The sequence below is a fragment of the Ctenocephalides felis genome, unplaced genomic scaffold, assembly GCF_003426905.1.
Source record: "Ctenocephalides felis isolate EL2017-DRISC unplaced genomic scaffold, ASM342690v1 CF-g0.4_SCAFFOLD_03571, whole genome shotgun sequence".
NCBI lineage: Eukaryota > Metazoa > Arthropoda > Insecta > Siphonaptera > Pulicidae > Ctenocephalides > Ctenocephalides felis.
The window spans coordinates 22,625,585-22,644,724 of NW_020539725.1; the positions used below are offsets into that span (position 1 = coordinate 22,625,585).

Consider the following 19,140-nt stretch of genomic DNA (forward strand, 5'->3'; position numbering starts at 1 on the left):
TTTTTTTTTTTTTTTTTTTTTTTTTTTTTTTTTTTTTATAGAGGTGCGAAAAAAAATCTTCATAAGACACCGCCATCGTTGATACTCCGCTGTCCATCCTACAGCAGACAAGATGGGCGGCCGTGTGGAGATTTTTACCCACTAAAAAAAACACTCCTCTCCCCTCTCCCCGCAGATGGTACGGGGAGGACTGGATTGGAACCGCGTTAGCATTACATCAATCCAGTCCGTGCTGCGCCTTGCAACGCCTGTTTACGACTACTGGTCCCTTTCTCTCCGGTTTTAGCCTTCAAAAGATGCTGTGCATAAGCTGCTACAGCTGACCAGTTTTCTTCTTGTTTCATCATGTAGGTCACAAGACTTGAGGGGGTAAGCCTGGTGCCTATAATGTGCTCGGCGTTGTTTCGATATCCTTCCACCTAGCACATTCAAAAACGTGTGTTCAGCGTCGTCGTCTATTTTATATGGACAGTATTTGCACATTGGCGTGCTATGCAATCCCATCTTAAAAAGATAGGCATTGAACTGTCCATGTCCTGTTAGTAGCTGGGTTAGAAAGAAATCTGTGTCCCCGTATTGTCGAGAGAGCCAGACGCTAATGTCCGGAATCAGACGCGCCGTCCATCTGCCCGTCTCTCCTGACGTCCACCGATTTTGCCACTCTTGTATCGTTTCATTTTTAATTCTCGACCTTGTTTCTCTGGAATCGTCACCACCTAATTTAGCGTCGTAGAGTTTCACTCTCTCGAAAGCTAGCAAGTCAATCGGTGTGGCTCCTGCTATTACCAGCACGGCTGCTTCTGAGACTGTGCGATAGGCACAGGTAACTCTCAGAGCTCCTCGTCTTTGCACTGCCGCTATTTTGCGCCGATAAGTCTTTTGCTTGATCCGCCCATATCTCTGTTCCGTAAAGCAGTACAGAATGGACTACCTCAAGCAGGACTCGTCGTTTTCGGGTTTGTGGTCCCATGCAGTTAGCCATAATCCTTGACAAGTTGGATACCGTCTTGCTAGCTTTTATGCATGCACTATCGAGATGTCGCGGAAGGATAGCTTCTCATCTATCATTACTCCCAGGTAGCGCAAGGCCCTTGTCGACGTCAAAGTTGTCTCTCCCACGTCTACGGTGAATGGTTTTGGAAACCACTTTTGTCGGGTCAAGACAACCATCTCCGTTTTTTGTTTGGCGAGTTTTAGGTGGTGTTTTCTCAAGCCAGGTCTCTATGGTGTCGACGGTCTCTCGAACGAGTAGTTCAGCCTCCTCAATGCTGTCCACTACGATTGTGGCTGCGACGTCGTCCGCAAAGCCCGTGAGTTCCACCTGCTTCGGCAAGGGAATCTCCAGGAGCTCGTCGTAGACAGCGTTCCACAAATCGGCTCCTAAGATTGAGCCTTGAGGTACCCCAGCTGTAACCTCGTGTTCTTGATGACCTTCCGTCGTTTCCACTATCAACTTTCTCCCATCGAGGTAGTCGTCTATTAGTCCTAGATTTTCTGGCTTTACGTCAAATTATGCTCTAGGCGTGTAAAATATCCTCCCAATTCGCACTGTTAAACGCGTTTTTAACGTCGAATGTGAGAAGGAGACACACTTTACGAGCTTTAAGACTACCACGCCATGCTTCTCTTGCTGTTTCCGTTACCTTCCGAATCGCGCCGATCGTCGATCGTCCTTTTTGAAATCCGTGTTGGTTCTTAGCAAAACCTCCGGCGCATTCTATGTCGTTGCGCAGTCTGCATTGAATAAGTTTCTCAAGCAGTTTGCCGGCGATGTCTAACATGCAGAGTGGTCGAAACGACGATGGCGTTACAGGGGTTCCCTTACCTTTGTCTATTAGGACCAATCTTTGCCGCTTCCAGACCGTAGGAAAGGTGCCGGTCGCCAGACAGGCATTGTAGGCGTTCAGAAGAATATACGGAAATTCCAAGACTACAATCTTGATCACTGAGGCTGGGATGCCATCAGGGCCTGGTGCTTTGCCAGTTTTTATGGTTTTTTGCCGCATCTTGGAGTTCTTTGACAGTGAAGGGCGTAGTTTCACTGTTTTCCACGTATTGTCTCCTTTTCCGTGGCGGATGTTTAGGGAATAGTTCCGCTACGAAAGAATTCATCAGAGCAGGAGATTTCGGTGCTTCTGGTAAAGCTCTACCAAGTCGTTTTGTAACGATTTGATAGGCTTTGCCCCAGAGATCTTTGTCAAGGTCATTGCAGATTTCCTTCCACAATCCGGCTTTAGCTGATTTTATGGCTTTATTTAGGCTCTTTTTTGCCTGTTTGTACTCGTTTGTATACAAATCTTGGTAGGGGGAGCGTTTTGCAGCTCTTGTGGCGCGGCGACGTGATGCGTGGCATCTTTTCCGTAGTTCTGCTATCTCTGATGACCACCAATATGCTGGACAGTGCACACCCTGATTTTTTGGTCGTGGCATAGAGGCGTTACACGAGGTGACAATAGCGTTCATAGTTTTAAAAACCGTTTCTTCCGTTTCTCTGCGGGTACTTAGTTTTGGATCAGCTTGAAGAGTAGATGCGTTTTGCTCGAGGGCTGCTCGCAACGCTTCCTGGTCAAGCTTCTTGGCATTCCACCTTCGTTTGCAAGAGTTGCTTGGTCGAGTCGGACCGGATCCAATACTAAATGTCACATGTTGATGATCACTGCCACTATACTCTTCAGATACAGTCCAGTCTCCAATCATGTTCGCCGTCCTTGGAGTGGCAAACGTAATGTCGAGAATAGATTCCTGATACCCTGGTCTTCTAAAGGTTGTAATACTCCCAGTATTTAACACAGTAAGGTCTAATCTTGCAGCAAAGTCTGCCACGTCATTTCCTCTAGTGTCCGAGTATTCGGCGCCCCATTCTGCCGATTTCGCGTTGAAATCACCAGCTACAATGACTTCTCCGTCAAATTTGCCGAGAGTGTCTTCTATGCTTGCCATTTTCTGGCGAAATACGCTGATCCCTTCATTTGGTGAGAGGTAGACGCTTACACAGTAGGTCGTGGGAGTCTTGATCCAGACGAACCCCTCGCCGCTTCCGTTGTCATTGACGGTGATCTTCTTTGAGTTTGTGATCCATATTGCTGCCGTGCCAGATTTATCTGCGAACCATGTTTTATTCTGAATATTCATATATTGCTCGCAGATAAGGCAGATATCGATCTTATCTTCAAAGATACGTTGGCGCAGTAGATTCTGCGCCAAGGCACATCTGTTCAGATTACCTTGTAGAAATCGCGTCATTTCTGTTCTCTCGTGGCTTCGGCAAGTGCTACACGGAATGCTTTACAGGTACCGGATCCGGCGACATGGCTCCCGCTGTTTCGATCTTCTTTGTCTACTGTACATAAAAAGCATTTTGGCTTTTTCCGCGCAGTCTACAGACTTGTGATTTTCCCCGCCGCATTTGTAGCAACACTTGCTTCTGTCTGGTCCCCCGCATTTATGCGTTTGATGTCCGAAACCGAGGCATTTAAAGCAGCGGGCCACTTTAACAACTGGGCGAATGCGACAGTTAACCCACCCAATTCTTATGCGGGCCCCATTTAGGGCTTTGATTGCATTAGCCTCGTCTATCTCACAGAAGGCCGCTCGTTGTCCTCTTGATGTGACTTTGGTCAAGTTCACTCGTCGTATTTCCAGTTTTGTCGTAAAGTCCCGAATGAGTGCTTTACGAACGTCATTTTCGGTAGAGACACCATCAAGATCAAGAATCTCTATCGTCGTCAGCGGCGTCAGTGATTTCACTGTTCCTATGTTTTCAGTAGCTGCCCTTATCGCAGCTGCAAAGGCTGCACTATCTTCGGACTTGGGACTCATTTCCAGTAATACACCTCCATTTCTTGTCTGTTTGATGGACTTTATGTCCACGCCAGTCTCTGTCGGGTTTACTTTTTCCTTGATCTCCTTAAGGATGTCAGCGTACGTTCGTCCTTCAGCTGGTTGAACCAGAACAGCCTTGGTTCTATGTTTCCTCCGAGTTGTCCTATGATGGTTGTTTCTGTGCTTAGCACTATCATTTGTTTCGATTTTTCGGTTTCCGGTTTCTCGGTTTCCTCCAAGATTTCTTTCGGATCTCGGGCTCCTTTCTTCTTTGAACTTTTTCGAACCACTTTCGTCCAGTTATTTTCTACAGCCGATTTTTTAGGCGGATGTGTTTCCGCGTCAGAGGTGGGACTAAGTGAAGATAGCAACCTTTTGTTTGTGTTTTGCTCCTGGGTCTTAGGAGTTGGCGTCTGAGTTACACCCGGTTTAATAGTTTTCTCGGGAGAGGTCTGTGTAGTTTGCACAGTCATTGCGAGAGCTTTGGGGGTTGCCGTATATTCTTTCAATGCCAGGCTATATGCTGTATCAATCGACCTAATTAGCTCCTTTATTCTGCTGTGAACATTGTTCCTATCTTTCACATACTCCGCTAGCTCGTCAATTTTGGAGCCAAGTCTCTCCATCGGCGTTTGACGACATCTAGTCGATGGTGCAGAGTTCACTCTGTCACGGTGAAGATTACCGGGAACCTTCTTGCCTCCTCTTACTATAGCGGCTTTTGCCGCATCATGCTCGACGTCCATAATTACGTCACCTGTCTCTTGTTTTTTTGGGTTTTCATAGTTATCCATGCTATTTAAATAGTCCTCCAGAGCAAAAGGTCGTCTCCGAACGCGGTGCCTTGGGAAGTGGAGGGGTGATCACCCCTACAGCTACCTCCATTACTGTAAGAGCTTGTGACCATTGGAGTGGGAAAAAAACATCCGCTCCGGCCGTGCACCTTCTTCCTTCATTGGCATCCTCTTGCTCCCGTGGGTGCGGCACGTTGATGCCGGGAGTTTTCACGTACGGTGCGCTATATGGATCATCCACACATCTCTTTCGAGCAGTGTCCCCTCATCCGCTTCCGTATGTGACCCTAGGTCAGATGGTGTGACCAACCAAAAGGGAGTTTTTAATTTTTTCCGCGATACACGGACGGTGGCTGTTACTCCTCAGCTCCGATGCCATATTTGGTCCGCGAGGGCTATTTTATTTCGCCCCAATCCGCCGATCTTACGATCGGTTAGGATACCCCCTATCCGCCACCTGGGGACGCGCCCGGTAGGAGTTTGGCTTCTCCCGACGGGAGATAATAGATATCTATATATGATATACAATAATATAGTATAGTATGATAGGTAATAGGCTATCTACCATATTATCAGGTTAAGTCTTATTGAGTATTGTAATAAATCTTGAGTACTTTTATATCATAATAAATACCTGTAGGTATTAATGAATACAAATAATACCAGAATAAAGATAATTAATGTCATTGAAGAATAAAAAATTATGTACTTAATGATTCTCTCATACTTGTACAATTTAATGTATAGACAAGCTGTATATAATAGAGTTAATTATATAAGAAGTCAATATATTAGATTTGTGAGATCTTATCGAAATATATCAAATTTTTTGAACCAGTTTATGAACCGGATTTTAAATTTTAGCGTTCCAGCAAAAAAAATATTAGCACAAGACCACTGCTTGTAACTTTGTAATAACACGTTCTGTTCTAAATTTGATCGTGACTAATTCAAAAATTGATGATGAGTCGATTTCGAGAGCGAATGATAGAAATGTTTATTTTTGAAAATGATTAAATAGAATTTATTTTGCAGTTGTAAAAATACTCAACTCAAATATAGCATATTTACATAAATACAAAGGACGAGTACAAATTAGTTTTATTCTCCAATTTTTTGTATAGGTATGTATAAAACGGTTTATACAGAATCTTAGTAAATTTTATCTAGTTTCTGCTAAGCATAATTTAAAAGAACACCTGAAACAAAATTTTCAAGATATTTGAATCTAATCAATTTTTGTAAACGATCATAAATTTTAATATACTTTTATACTTTTCTGATATCTTTATTTTTAATTTAACAATAATATCAACATAATCGTATTCCTATTTTTTCACAAAATTACAAGTTCATATGTACATTTCATGGAATTAAACAAATTTTCATTTGCTATCACATTAGTTAAATTTGACTTGATAGATCGAACTTTGCATCAGTGCTGAGAAAAAAGTAGTTCGTGTAAAGCAAACTCTAAATTTGCTTTGTTTTAATATAATAATTTTATTTGTCAGCCATGTTATTTGATTATCACTACAATACGGGATATTTACTTTCATAGATTCTGTTAATAATAGTGAATCCGTAAACAACTTTTCTACCTAACAATATATTAAACTATGACTCAATTAACATTTCTAATTATAAAAACTAATTAGATGTCAACAAACTTAAACTTATTTGTTTTTTGTCAATACAAAACACCTACATACATACAATATATTTATTTTTTGCACCTATTTATGACTTTTTTATTTACAGAAACTTTCATGCTGTAATGAACTTTTATACAAATTTTTTAAACAGAAAAGCTCTCGTTTGAAATAAATCATCCCTGCCATAACTTTAATGAAAAAGTCATAATGCAAATGACAGATGTATATGTACTGCAAACAGCGTTCGCAATGTGAGAAAGGTCGCAAAGTGTGGACAACTTATTTTCTAGAGTGCTTTCCATGACAAAGCATCCTAGTGAAAAGCAATTTCACAAAAAACTATTCTTCCTGTATATAATAGTAGAGGCATTTCATATTTGTGCCTCTGGATTACGTAATTGCAAAAGCGTTTTATTTAGGGATTAGTAAATTAAATTTTGGACATGTTGACAAATATATGACTTCTTTTTAGCTTATCGCATTTAAAATGCAAATAGTATATTTTAAAAATTATTTCAAAAACTTAAGATCATCTTTGTTGTATATATCACAGCGCTACAGAATTAAGCCAACTTCTTCGTTCATATCATGAGTAAGGTTAATCTGTAATGTATCATCAAGATATAAAATTTATCTGAACTTGCGATTAATTAAGTACTTACATATCTTTATGTATTACTCAGTTTTATACCCACGATTTTGTAATCAGAATTCAATGCAATGCAAAAAATGTCTAAACATCATACTTTTCCAACTTATTATCATGTTTTGAATATACGAGTAATTGGTCTTTAGTTTATTATGGTTAAAAAATTTGAATTTTTCAATCGTTTTCACAGTTATTAATAGTCCTAAATATAATATTTTGTTGAAACCACCAATGACACCTCAAAATGTGCAGAAGATCCACCGATGATGCCAACAATATGTAGGTTCTTCCTGCTGCTAAACAAAGCTGTCATCAATCTGTGGAGCCTGATCAGTAAAACAGATGAAGACGTTTGATGCATTTGTTTATTTCATGACTTCTTGTAGGTATACTTCCTCTATATTTTAACCAACTGAATTTGAATACGACTGAATATGATTAACTGAAATACGGTTCCAAAAACTAAAGTACGACAATCTTAAGACTGCGTCATTGCAAGCCTTTTTATTGTGCTCGCTTCAATGTTTCTTTAAAATCTTAAATAATATTATTCTACGTCTTGTTCAATGTCACTCCATAGTGCAACACAATGCTTAGTCACTGTTTTATACGCGTTTTATTAGAATGGGATTTTATCAACAACTGCTGGGCTTGTCAAGGATATCTCGAGCTTATAATGTTGTAGCATGAGGAATTCACTACTACTGCATAGTTTGTATTCTGACCGTTATATAGTGGTTTATAATATTTATAATTATTACGAATGGGTGTATACCACTTACAAATTATATAAAATATTGTTTCCTATAAGCGGAATATATCTATTCCAATATTTGAGCTTGTATTAACCATGCTTTCAGCTCATTCTACTTATATAATGGGCGAACTCTACAGCAAAAGTAAACTTATGGAGGCTACAGACTATACAGAACAAGGCACTTAGACTAGTATTAACCAAATCGAGAAACCCACTGACAAGCCACAACTTGTCTAAACAACTGACGACTATATAAAGAAACTTACTTTCGCCTCAAATGTAGGCATCAGATATATCACAATAATATTAACATTCATGCACTTGGCCAATTTGCAAGAGAAATTGTATGGCCAAAAACTATAATAAAAAGTTTGCAAAAAGCTTACACTTCAATTATTTCTGTTTGGTAATATGTATAAATATTAGTAATATAAAGCGCACGAATAGTGTAGTACAAATATATTTATTTTTGCATGCAATATGCATTTGGCAATTTACCATTGTTCAAAATACTAATGCTTTATTATTTCAATTATCATATAACTAGAAAAACACAAATGCTTGATAATAAATCATTTTCAACAAAACAATTATATAACTAATAATTAAACTGTCATAAAAATGTGATACAATAAAATGAAGTAAAAACAAACGTGACATTTATGATTGAGCCGGCTTTGCTCAAGACAGGTTATAAAACGTATAGTTTAACGAGCTTAATGAACGCGAGTGTTTCCTTTTTACGAAATAAATCTAGGGATAAACTGAAGCTCTTGTCACTTATTACAGCAACTGCCGGATTATTTTATATGTTCTGTAGAGAAAATGCTTTTCTATATTTTCCTTTTATTTTCTTTACCTTCTTCATAATGCCATGTATGTGTGTTTGTACAAGCAAACATTTGTGTGCAATTAGAATTGAATTAAATCGTGCGGAAGGCAATAAAAGCGGTTGGTAGAATTTTATCTCCTGAAATGTATTTTTACAGACCAAAATCATTTCATCCTCTGCCATATTTGTTCGGATAATTTGTTGTTTTTGTACTTTTTACTTCAGAATCAAAACAAATGCAAAACGTCTAGACAAATAAAGGATTTGAAGAAATAAGTCTGCGGATAACAGAAGATGTTTTAGGATTTCTGATCGAGAAAAAAATGCTACATTATTTATAACTTCTAAAATAATATCATTTATCTAGAATAATAAACATAATAACATCAATTGTAAATGATAATGATACGGACACCTAAATCTCACAATTATTTATAATCATTTGGATATGAAAATTGCTTCAACTTTAATTTGATTCAAAAGTTTAATAAAAATATAGGTAAAACTCACATTTTTTATGAAAAGTTATAGCGAAGCCAAATAGCATCATATAAGTTCTTTGTCATATATATTTTATGTCTTGTTTGGTCATTTGTACAAATCTTATGAAAACGGATTACTGTTGTTATACAAAACTTTTGTTTTCTTCTAAATTAAAATTACAACTAGTGGTGTATGGCATCATGTATTGACACTTTTCCATGACGAGTATATCCGTCAATTACAGTTAACTGGTTAAATATTCAAAAGCAAAAATCTATACTGACATAACTGAAAAATAATATCATTGACACACTTTCCGGCTTCTTCGATGAATACAGTTACTTCACAAACTGAGAGATGATGACAGTGACAAAGCTTTAGGAAAAGTTCCAGCAAGTGAAAAACAGATAAAGTTGTGGTCGGTATCGCATCGACACAAACCTCTCCCGAGACTAACTAAAAGTTCAGAACTTAAAAGTTACTCACACTAAGTCTTCCTGATGTGCATAGTTAATAACAAACAAACGAGAAGTAATTATAAAACTTATAGCAAGATTAGAATGAATAATTTCACACCTAACTTTTCAACGGAAATAAGTATATAAATATACCCAGACCTGTGAAGTTAGATTCACGTTGCTGACCGTAGAATTAATCCTTATTATACAAACTGTGGAAGCTATTTAAATGTTTTATATAACTTTTATGAAAAAAATAATTCCCGTTTTTATGTTAAAAGCAGCAACTCAAAAATGGTAATTTCTCAGCAAGCAGAAAGCACAAAATTTCTCAGTTCTTTATAATAAACTATAAATTATATATTTATAATAGCATTAAAAATATGAATAATATTTAAAAACAATAATGTAATTAAAGTCATACTTCAAATATGACATGATCGGTTTGTCATTGTAATTAGCATTTCGAACCTAATGAACCCTTATTAGAGAAATGAAGTAATTGCTGATTAATAAATTCTATAATATTCATTTACACAGTGTATTATGTTAAACAACGCCTAATAAAATATTGTTTTCATAATTTCGCTCATCATGTGATTGTAATTGAAGAACTTCATGTAATTAAAATTAACATGCATTTATTGACTGCTTGTATTTTTTTTACTTTTTCGCTGGCGATTCAATCTTATTCTTTAAGAAGCTTTATTATCTGTCTTGCCTATAAAAATAATTTTCATTTTAATAACTTCAAAGATTTTTAGAAACTACGAATAATGTAGAAATTATTTCAATAAACTTACGTGTACGGCACAAATGTTTCATTTGTTTTATTATTTTCGTTATAATTATTTACGGGGGACCGCGTAAAATATTCTTCTGGTTTATGCATATTTAATTTAGATTTGTACTACGATGTTACCTTAAAATCTAATGAAAGATCTCTATTCACTCGACACGACGACAATTCACAATGGACCCGTATAGAAATGATTACATCGAGTCGAATGACGAACAGTTCGAGCGTAACTCAACTTCCGTTGCGTTTTCACAGAATTACTCCCTATTCGCGGCTAAAGAAGTTTTACTTCAAAAATTATAAAAAATAACAATATATTCTGAAATATACGTTGTTTAGAATATTTTGAGCCTGTGACTGTATGAAATAAATAGCTGTAAGTAAATAGTGTAAGTGTAGTTTTACCTCAAGGCAAGTTTCATGAACATTCAGACTCCTGTCTATAGACAGAAATATAAAATATCAGATTCACTCTTATTTTAATTATTTCAGTGAAAACAATTTAACGATCATTATATGCTGGCAGCTAGTAACCGTAGCGACAGACAAAGTGTAAAGCTTATTAGTTGTGAATTGACGTCAAGAAAAGTACACAACTGGTTTGACACTTTGCCAATCGACTCGTTTTCTCCGTGCTCAAACATTTTGAATTCAGGTTTAATATGTATTTAAGAAGGATCCTTGTCTAAATGGAAAAACGAGGCCGGACGGCAGATCAAAGGCGTCCTTGGCAAACTGACAAGAAAAGTTGTAAGATTCAACGCTTCGCTTTCATCGGCGAAGTGTTTAAATAGACGCCGGATCGTCTCAGACCGAATTCAATGATTTATAACGACTGACCTAATATACAAATATAACGGCTTATAAACGGTCTCAGACAAAATGACCTAATAATACGCTCGATAAATATTATATCTTGAAACATTTATAAGTATTGTGATTAAGTTTAATATTTTTTCTATAAAATCAAAATTATTCATTTTTGTAAGTAAAACTTTTTTAGGCGCCGCAAAAATACAACGGAAATGCATTACGCATTAAATACTGATTCGTCATTGGCCATCGATGTGATTATACGAAACGAGTTGATGTGATTGGTCGAGATCGTTTTGTCACGCGCATATATCGTCTTGTACGACAACCATGTGAATTACGAAAAGCCAAATGCCAACCTAACTATCATTTAAGGTTATATAGCCAAAATTTACATTTATTGAAAATTAAAAGCGTAGTACAGCGACACTTGTAAATAATTATAATATAAAAGCAAATCAAACATCGGAAAATCTCGTGCAGTTCAAAAAATGTATGTTTATATTATATTATTCATAGTTACCATATGTTTTAACCAAAAGTTTCAAACAAAAATATTTTTATAGACAAGACAAATTTCATTGTAATATTTATTACTACAGATATGTATATAGGTTGTATTCAGCTAATCAAGAAGAATACGTCAGCAATTCCAAAAAAAAAGTTGTTGATGCAGCAGGGTTATTATAACAACTAATGTTGTTGACGTATGGAGATTTCAATATCAAGTTTTATTCGAAAAAATTTCATTGATTGATTTCTTAGACGATAAACTATATTTACTTTCTCAAGAAAATTGACAATTTGCTGACTGAATTCATGTTTTTTTCTTCAGTTATCTCAAATCAATCATAATTTATTTAAAAAATAGTAATTATTTTATTGTTTTAAAATATTAGTAGAGTGATTGACGTAAATAAATTTTGGTAACACTAGTATTGACATGTTGTCAGTAAACGATATTTTAAATTCTTATATGATGAAATTATTTCTAATCTAATTATCATCTCGTACAATAGCAAAAAAGATTTACTTTGTGAATCTACTGAGCATTGGCTTTGAATTCTGATAAACACAAAATGTCATGACATTTCTAGAATCTTGTAATCAATAAATTTCAAAATATTTTTATATAGATGGAAATATTTTTTTATAAATTTACTCATTTCCGATTGGTGACCGACGACGTTGAAATGAAGATGCAAACGAGCCCTGATCACTTTCGTTGGCCACCGCTAAAGTACGCCCAGTCATCGGCGGGCTAACGCATTTACTAGTCCTGATACCGGACTTCCGTCGGCATATTTATTAAGTATGTCCAGACCTCGAGTCATCGCTGACACCATGACTAGTTGTAACTACCAGTCTTTCGCCCGAAGTCTTGGCCTATTTATGACAAGACTTCGGGTCATATCAAACTAGACTCCTACAACCTGTTTTTCCATCAAATAAATACATCGTGTTTCACCTTCGAACTGGTTTGAGGTCAACACTGAGCGGGGTGTATGTAGGAATTACCTAAGCAATGGCTTTGGTTTTTGATAAAAACAAAATGTCATGACATTTCCAGAGTTTTGTAATCAATGAATTGCAATATATTTTTATACAGTTGGAAATTATCTTTTATAAATTTACTCATTTTCATAACTTCAATAGCATGTGTTCCTACATGTTTTTTCTATGTCTATCAAATAAAACCCGTATGTTTGCAACTTACAATTGGTTCATCACATCTGTATAGATCCAAAAATGTATCTGAGTAATTTAAATTTTATTTTTTATATCTTAGTCAGGCTCGCCCGTAGGTAAGCGGTTAAGAGCGACGGGACTTGTTTCAGAGGTCCCGGGTTCGATACCCACTTCGAGCAGCCTGTTGCCTGTCGACAGTGACAACGATTTTCACTTGAAAATATAAATAGCAATGTGTTTCCAAGTGAAAATAGCCCTCACCCGGCATTGTTGCACCATACTTGCCCTATTATAGAGATTGTAATAAAAATTTATCATACAGAGATGTGACAACTGTTTGGGTTGCCATCTGTAAAAAACAAACGTAGTTTGTGAGATAATAATCACAACAGCTCATAGAACCCATAAGTTCTGATCGCTGTTCAAATAAAATTATAAAATTATAAAAATATCTTAGTCAATCTAAAATCAATTGTTGCATGCAAATTTGTTAGATCAATGCATTCGTTTACATTACATTCTCCATACTTTCTTTTGAGCACTTCAAACAAGAAATCAAATCTTGATACCTCGTTAAAAATACGAGATCAAAATCCAATGTTTCTTTTCATCATCATCTCGTAAATGGGCACGAACCATTTACGTCCGGCACCATTTACCATGATAGAACATGGTGGCCATACCACCGTGAATGCAAATTGCATTATCAATAGGACACATATGCCAGTGAGCACTTTAATGGGAAAAAGCGCCACCAAGCCCGGAAATCACGAACGGATTCCGCGTATGAATACTAAAGCAAAGTGTACGGCCGGCTAATGAGCGGTCGAACAAGTCATCTGCCTGTGATCTGTGATGCGTATCCGAGGGATTTTGCTATCTTACAATAATCAATAATCAGCCGTGCCCTCCATGAAGGATTATCATACTTTTTTAGTTAATGCATCGATTAGATATCGCTTTTTTTTAAATAACGCAAACTAGCACTGTACTTCTTATGAACAACATCATTAGCATCTTGATCAGAATTTTGCACTTAATATAAATTCAATTTATATATTAATAATAATAATAATATGTAAAAGTGATTCATAAATCACGATAGAGTTGCGATCTTTTGCGACAAATAAATCATAATTAAGAATAAAAATTGAAGGTCTGAAGCAAAAACTGTGAAAATAAATGAAAATGATTCCATAATGTTTTTTTTTTCTTTTTATGAATGTCTAAGCCTTAGAAGGCAACAACTAATCTAGGTAATTCATTCTAATTACTGCTTGGTTTGTTAATGTAAAGCCATTTTGTAAAGGCAATACATATAATTTCATTATTAAAACGCTTAAGACTGCTAGTTCAAATTAACCTAATTTAAACTAGTTGGTTTGGTATTTAGCCTTGAGGCAAGTTACATGAACTTTCCGATATGTTTAAATAATCGACTTAATCAAAAAAAAATAAATTAATTCATGAGTCATTAAAAGTATTCCGAGTGGATTCATTACACATAATTGAAAACGAACGAACACTTTGACTCGGAGTATTTTCTAAAAGCAAATTTTCAAAAATCAACAATTTTTATAATTGAACCAGTTTCCATAGGACTTTAATGGCTCAGTATGTTCATTAAAACCAAGTACTCTATCGTTATACCAAGTAAATCGTCTATTTTTAATTTTAACAAATGTCAAAAAAACTACTCATTTTCTTAAAATTTGGTGAATTTTTAAAATTAAACTACTTGTCGTAAGGGCGTAATATTTCAATAAGTTGTATAAGACCGTGATATATATCGCCAAAAAAAGTTTCATATAAATCGGCTTAATTTTTTTTTCAACAGTTGATTACAAGAAAACGGCTCGTTAGATTTTTAATTAAAACTAATCAGTATCACTCCCAACTAATATCTTTCGAACAGTTTTTGATTTTTTAAAATCGATTCGGTAGTTTGAGCTTATATGTGGACGAAAAGTTCAACACTTTTTTTTAAATTACAAAGAAACGGTTTGGCAGATTGTCTCACATAACTGACAAATGATAGTCCTCATTGAGATACATCAAATGGCTTTTAAATTTCTGAAATCGGTTCAGTCGTTTTTGAGAAAACGTCGATCAAAGGTTTAATTTAGACAAATGCCAGAAGAACGATACTAATTTTTGCAAACTTTGATGAATTTTTAAAGCTAAACGAGTTGTTGTAGAGCTGTAATATTTTAGTATGATCTAGAAGACTATGGTATCTACCGTAAAAAAATAATAATTAAAATCGTCGAATTTTTTTTTTAACTTTATTACAAAAAAACGGCTCGGCCGATCTCTACCAAAAACTAATCAGCACGATTCCCAATCAATATCTTTCGAACGGTTTTTGAATTTTCAAAATCGATTAAGAATTGCGGGCTAAAACGTGGACGAAAAATTTTTCACTTTTCTGCGATTTACAAAGAAACGGCTCGGCCGATCGTCACACAAAACTCAGAACGCTAGTCCTCATCGAAATACATCGAATGGCTTTTAAATCTTTGAAATCGGTCCAACCGTCGATTTACAGCAAAAATCTGTTTACATACACGCACACACACACACATACTCCTTAGCGATATCATAAATTTAGCGAATCGGATTTTTTGATGAAAACATAAACTTCTCTTTCGGGAAGTTAATAAATTATTATAATTATATTTTATATCTCACACCAATAATGGTTATAAGGAAGTTTATACTTGATAAATTTTGCAATTGTTTCATATTTTCAATGATAAATACAAAATGGAAGTTAGTTAACAGATTTGACCATTTCTGAAGTACTGAAGACAACTATTTTAGCCCAGGACAAAATATAATTATTTTTTTCAGATATGCATAAGTTTTTGGGTTAATTCTCAGATAAAATAGGTATGATATGGTAATGCTAATTTACGGGTCTATATTTAGTCTATAAGTAATACACTTAGTAGTATCGAAATGTGAAAAAACTATTTACTCCTTGTGCGATCAGACGTTTTATACATAAAACCTAACCTACAAAACATACTAATAACAATTTTGATAGCACATATTGAACTTAGGTTTTATCCAAAAAAACACCAGATCGCACAGCAAATACATAGCTTTTTGGTAATTCTCTACACCAACTCATACGAATATAGACCCGTAACATACCATTACCACAGCATTCTGATTTTAATCGATAATTGGTCCTTATATTTTGTACAAGTAAATGTGAACATTCAAATATTATAAAACTGATACTAATTATTTATTAAAACTAAGCAAATATTACGTATTCTATTTCTGATCTTCAAGCTACTTATACAAGGAAATTGAGAATAATAAAATATAATGTTGTTCAAGTTATATTGTGAATTCTTCAAACTTTCAAATTATATTGTAAAAAAATTCGTGGTATTATTGCTAAAACACGGGTTAAGTAAATCCAGTAGAGATAAGCACTTGTCGCAATTAATAAAATCATTTTAGAAAATTTGCAAAAATAGGTACATATGTAGAAGCAACTTCCCCAATAATAATTCTAGAAAGACGCGCGTATAAAGTAAATATTTTCATATATGTATATATATATATATATATATATATATATATAATTAAATTAAATTATATTAAATATATATATTATATATATATATACATATATATATATATATATATATATATATATATATATATATATATATATATATATAATAAAACTATGTGTGGAAAATAATTCTTATCATAAAAATAGAATGTATTAATATATTTATAATTGGCATGAAACGATATCTTTGCGTCTCTGCTAAGATTAGTTATTTCAGCTCCAGGTATTCCTAAGCATCAGTTCTCTCATTAATTTTCTCTGATCTTAATTAACGATTGTCTTAATAAAGATCAAACTGTATGAAATCCCTCTCTCGTATAGACAAAGAATATTTGTTTTCTTCGTTCCTTTCTTTTGTAAACCAGCAGAGGAATCACGATGTTTTCGTTCCACTTGGCCGTGAGCCAGTGTGATTCTGTGCTCAAGAACACTAAATGATTTAATAAAATGCATCATGAATTTTTCATTTCTCGAACTATAAATAAAAATATAAGACGATCGCGTGCTGACTCTATCTTCTTTATATCTCTACAGCAGTTTGCGTAAAGAATTTAATATCGGTTAGAAAAGAATTTTCTCTTTCTCTAATCTTTCAGACTGATACCGCATTCTTTGGTTAGATATTTCTTTAATTGAAAAATATTTTAAATATAGCTTATTTAGTTGTAGATAATTTTTTAAAATTTTAATTCTCTGTTGTGCTATAATAGGTCATAAGGCATAAGTCGTTTGACTTATCTATATGAAGAAATTGTGAGTTGTATTCTTTAATTGTATGCGTTATTGGCATTATATTTAATAAACTATACATTATAGTAAATTTTTATTAAAGTTTTCATATTAAAAAATAGTGCGCGTAAAGTTCACACGCGATTGAAGTAAAATTTTTTGCTATCGTACGAGATGGCATTTAAGTTAAAAATAAATACATCATATAACAATTTTGAATAATGTTTATTAGTAATATGATAACACTCGTGATGCAGACATTTATTAACGTCAACAATTATTCATATTTTCATAAGAATAAATTATAAATTATATATTTATAATAGCATTAAAAATATTTATTATATCTGAAAATAATAATGTAATTAGAGTCTACTTCAAATATGGCATGATCGGTTTGTCATTATAATTAGCATTTAGGACTTGAACCTTTATTAGAGCAATGAAGTAATTGCTGATTAATAAATAATATAATATTCGTTCACACAGTGGATTATGTTAAACAACGACTGAAGAAATATTGTTTTCACAATTCCACTCATCATGTATTTGTATTTGAAGAACTTCATGTAAATAAAATTAACATACATTTATTGACTGCTTGTATTTGTATTTTACTTTTTTGCTGATAATACAATCTCATTCTTTGAACAGCTGTAATATTTGATTTGCCTAAAAAAAATTTTCGATTTCAATAAATTGAAAGATTTATAGAAACGAATAATATAGAAATTATTTCAATAAACTTACGTTTCGTACACGGCACAAATATTTTATTTGTTTTATAATTTTCATTACAATAATTTTCGGGGCACAGGGTAAAATATTCTTCTGATTCAGGCATTTTTTTATTAAATCAAGATTTGTACTACGATGTAACCTTAAAATCTAATGACATTCCGAAAGATCTCTATTCACTCGATACGACGACTAATCACAATTAGTCAGAAATATGATTATAGAAATGATTTTATCGAGAGAAAATGACGAACAGTTCGGGCGTAACGCAACTTCCGTTGCATTTTCACAGATTTACTCCCTAGTCGCGCCTAAAAAAGTTTTAAATTAATAATTTAATAGAGATTTTTGTGGTTTCTGTCCTATTTTAAGAACAGCGCAAGTAGAGCCACTGCACAAACTCAGTAAATTTTAATTACCTTAATTCGTTCAAAAGAACTTGTGATTTTTATTAGTTTCATGATTTTCTTATCAATTTATCACAATCAAATAAATAATTATACGTACGCGTTTTATTTGTTTTTTTTTTCGAAGTAATTTAATATTGGGTCAGGGGGAGCGATGTGGCAACACGAGTTGACCATGAATTACGAGTTGGTTTTGGAGACCAATTAGTAAAGTTTTTTACTTGTTGGTTTTTAATTAGTAAATTTCCACATTGTGCTTGTGAATTATTATATAGTTCACAGAAAAAAATCACAAAAAAGTTTGACATTTTAACGTACATTTAGATGTAAGTCAATCTAGAATAATATGCAATTTAATAATTAAAATAATATCTATAAGTCTATTTTAAATGCCTTATATGGCTATTCTATGGAAGTTTCACTTTATTTTTGAAAGTGAAATGAATGAATGAAATAGAATAAAATCCTCCATAAAGGAACATGTAAACTTGGATATGGAAATATTTATTCCAAAAATATACATATGCTCTGTAATTATGTTATAGCTTGAGCTATAGATCACACTATTTGGTGTTTTTGCCTGTAATACTTCTTTTTATTCTTTTACAAAGTTAGCTGGCGGATTATAAATCATATCAGTTTGTATAATAAATTCACTTCGTGTAATGTTCTGGGGCGATGTGGGTATTATTTGTCATCGTTCGCACAGTTTAGTAAATCGCTTTCGAAATAGCATGTTTCGTGGTACATTAAGCACACAACTCTGAAGGTTACGTATAAGATAGAACGAAAACTGGGTTCCACTATAAGCTCACGGTATAAGCCGAAAAACTCGATTTTCTCCTTAAACAAGGAGCCGGTGAACATAATACAGTGAACAATGATATTTTCTCTATTTCCAATTTAATGGAATTTATCAT

The 19,140-nt window shown here is 34.2% G+C and overlaps 2 protein-coding genes across 2 annotated transcripts in view; one reads left to right on the plus strand and one right to left on the minus strand.

Moving 5' to 3' along the window:
* LOC113384389 (kazrin-like) overlaps positions 1 to 19,140 on the plus strand; it is a 387,846-nt gene that overhangs the window by 286,637 nt on the left and 82,069 nt on the right. The gene's annotated exons all lie outside the window — the stretch shown is intronic.
* Positions 1,963 to 3,243, minus strand: LOC113385802. Its single transcript, XM_026623636.1, has one exon. It carries the CDS (start codon positions 3,241 to 3,243, stop codon positions 1,963 to 1,965), a length of 1,281 nt encoding a protein of 426 aa, XP_026479421.1.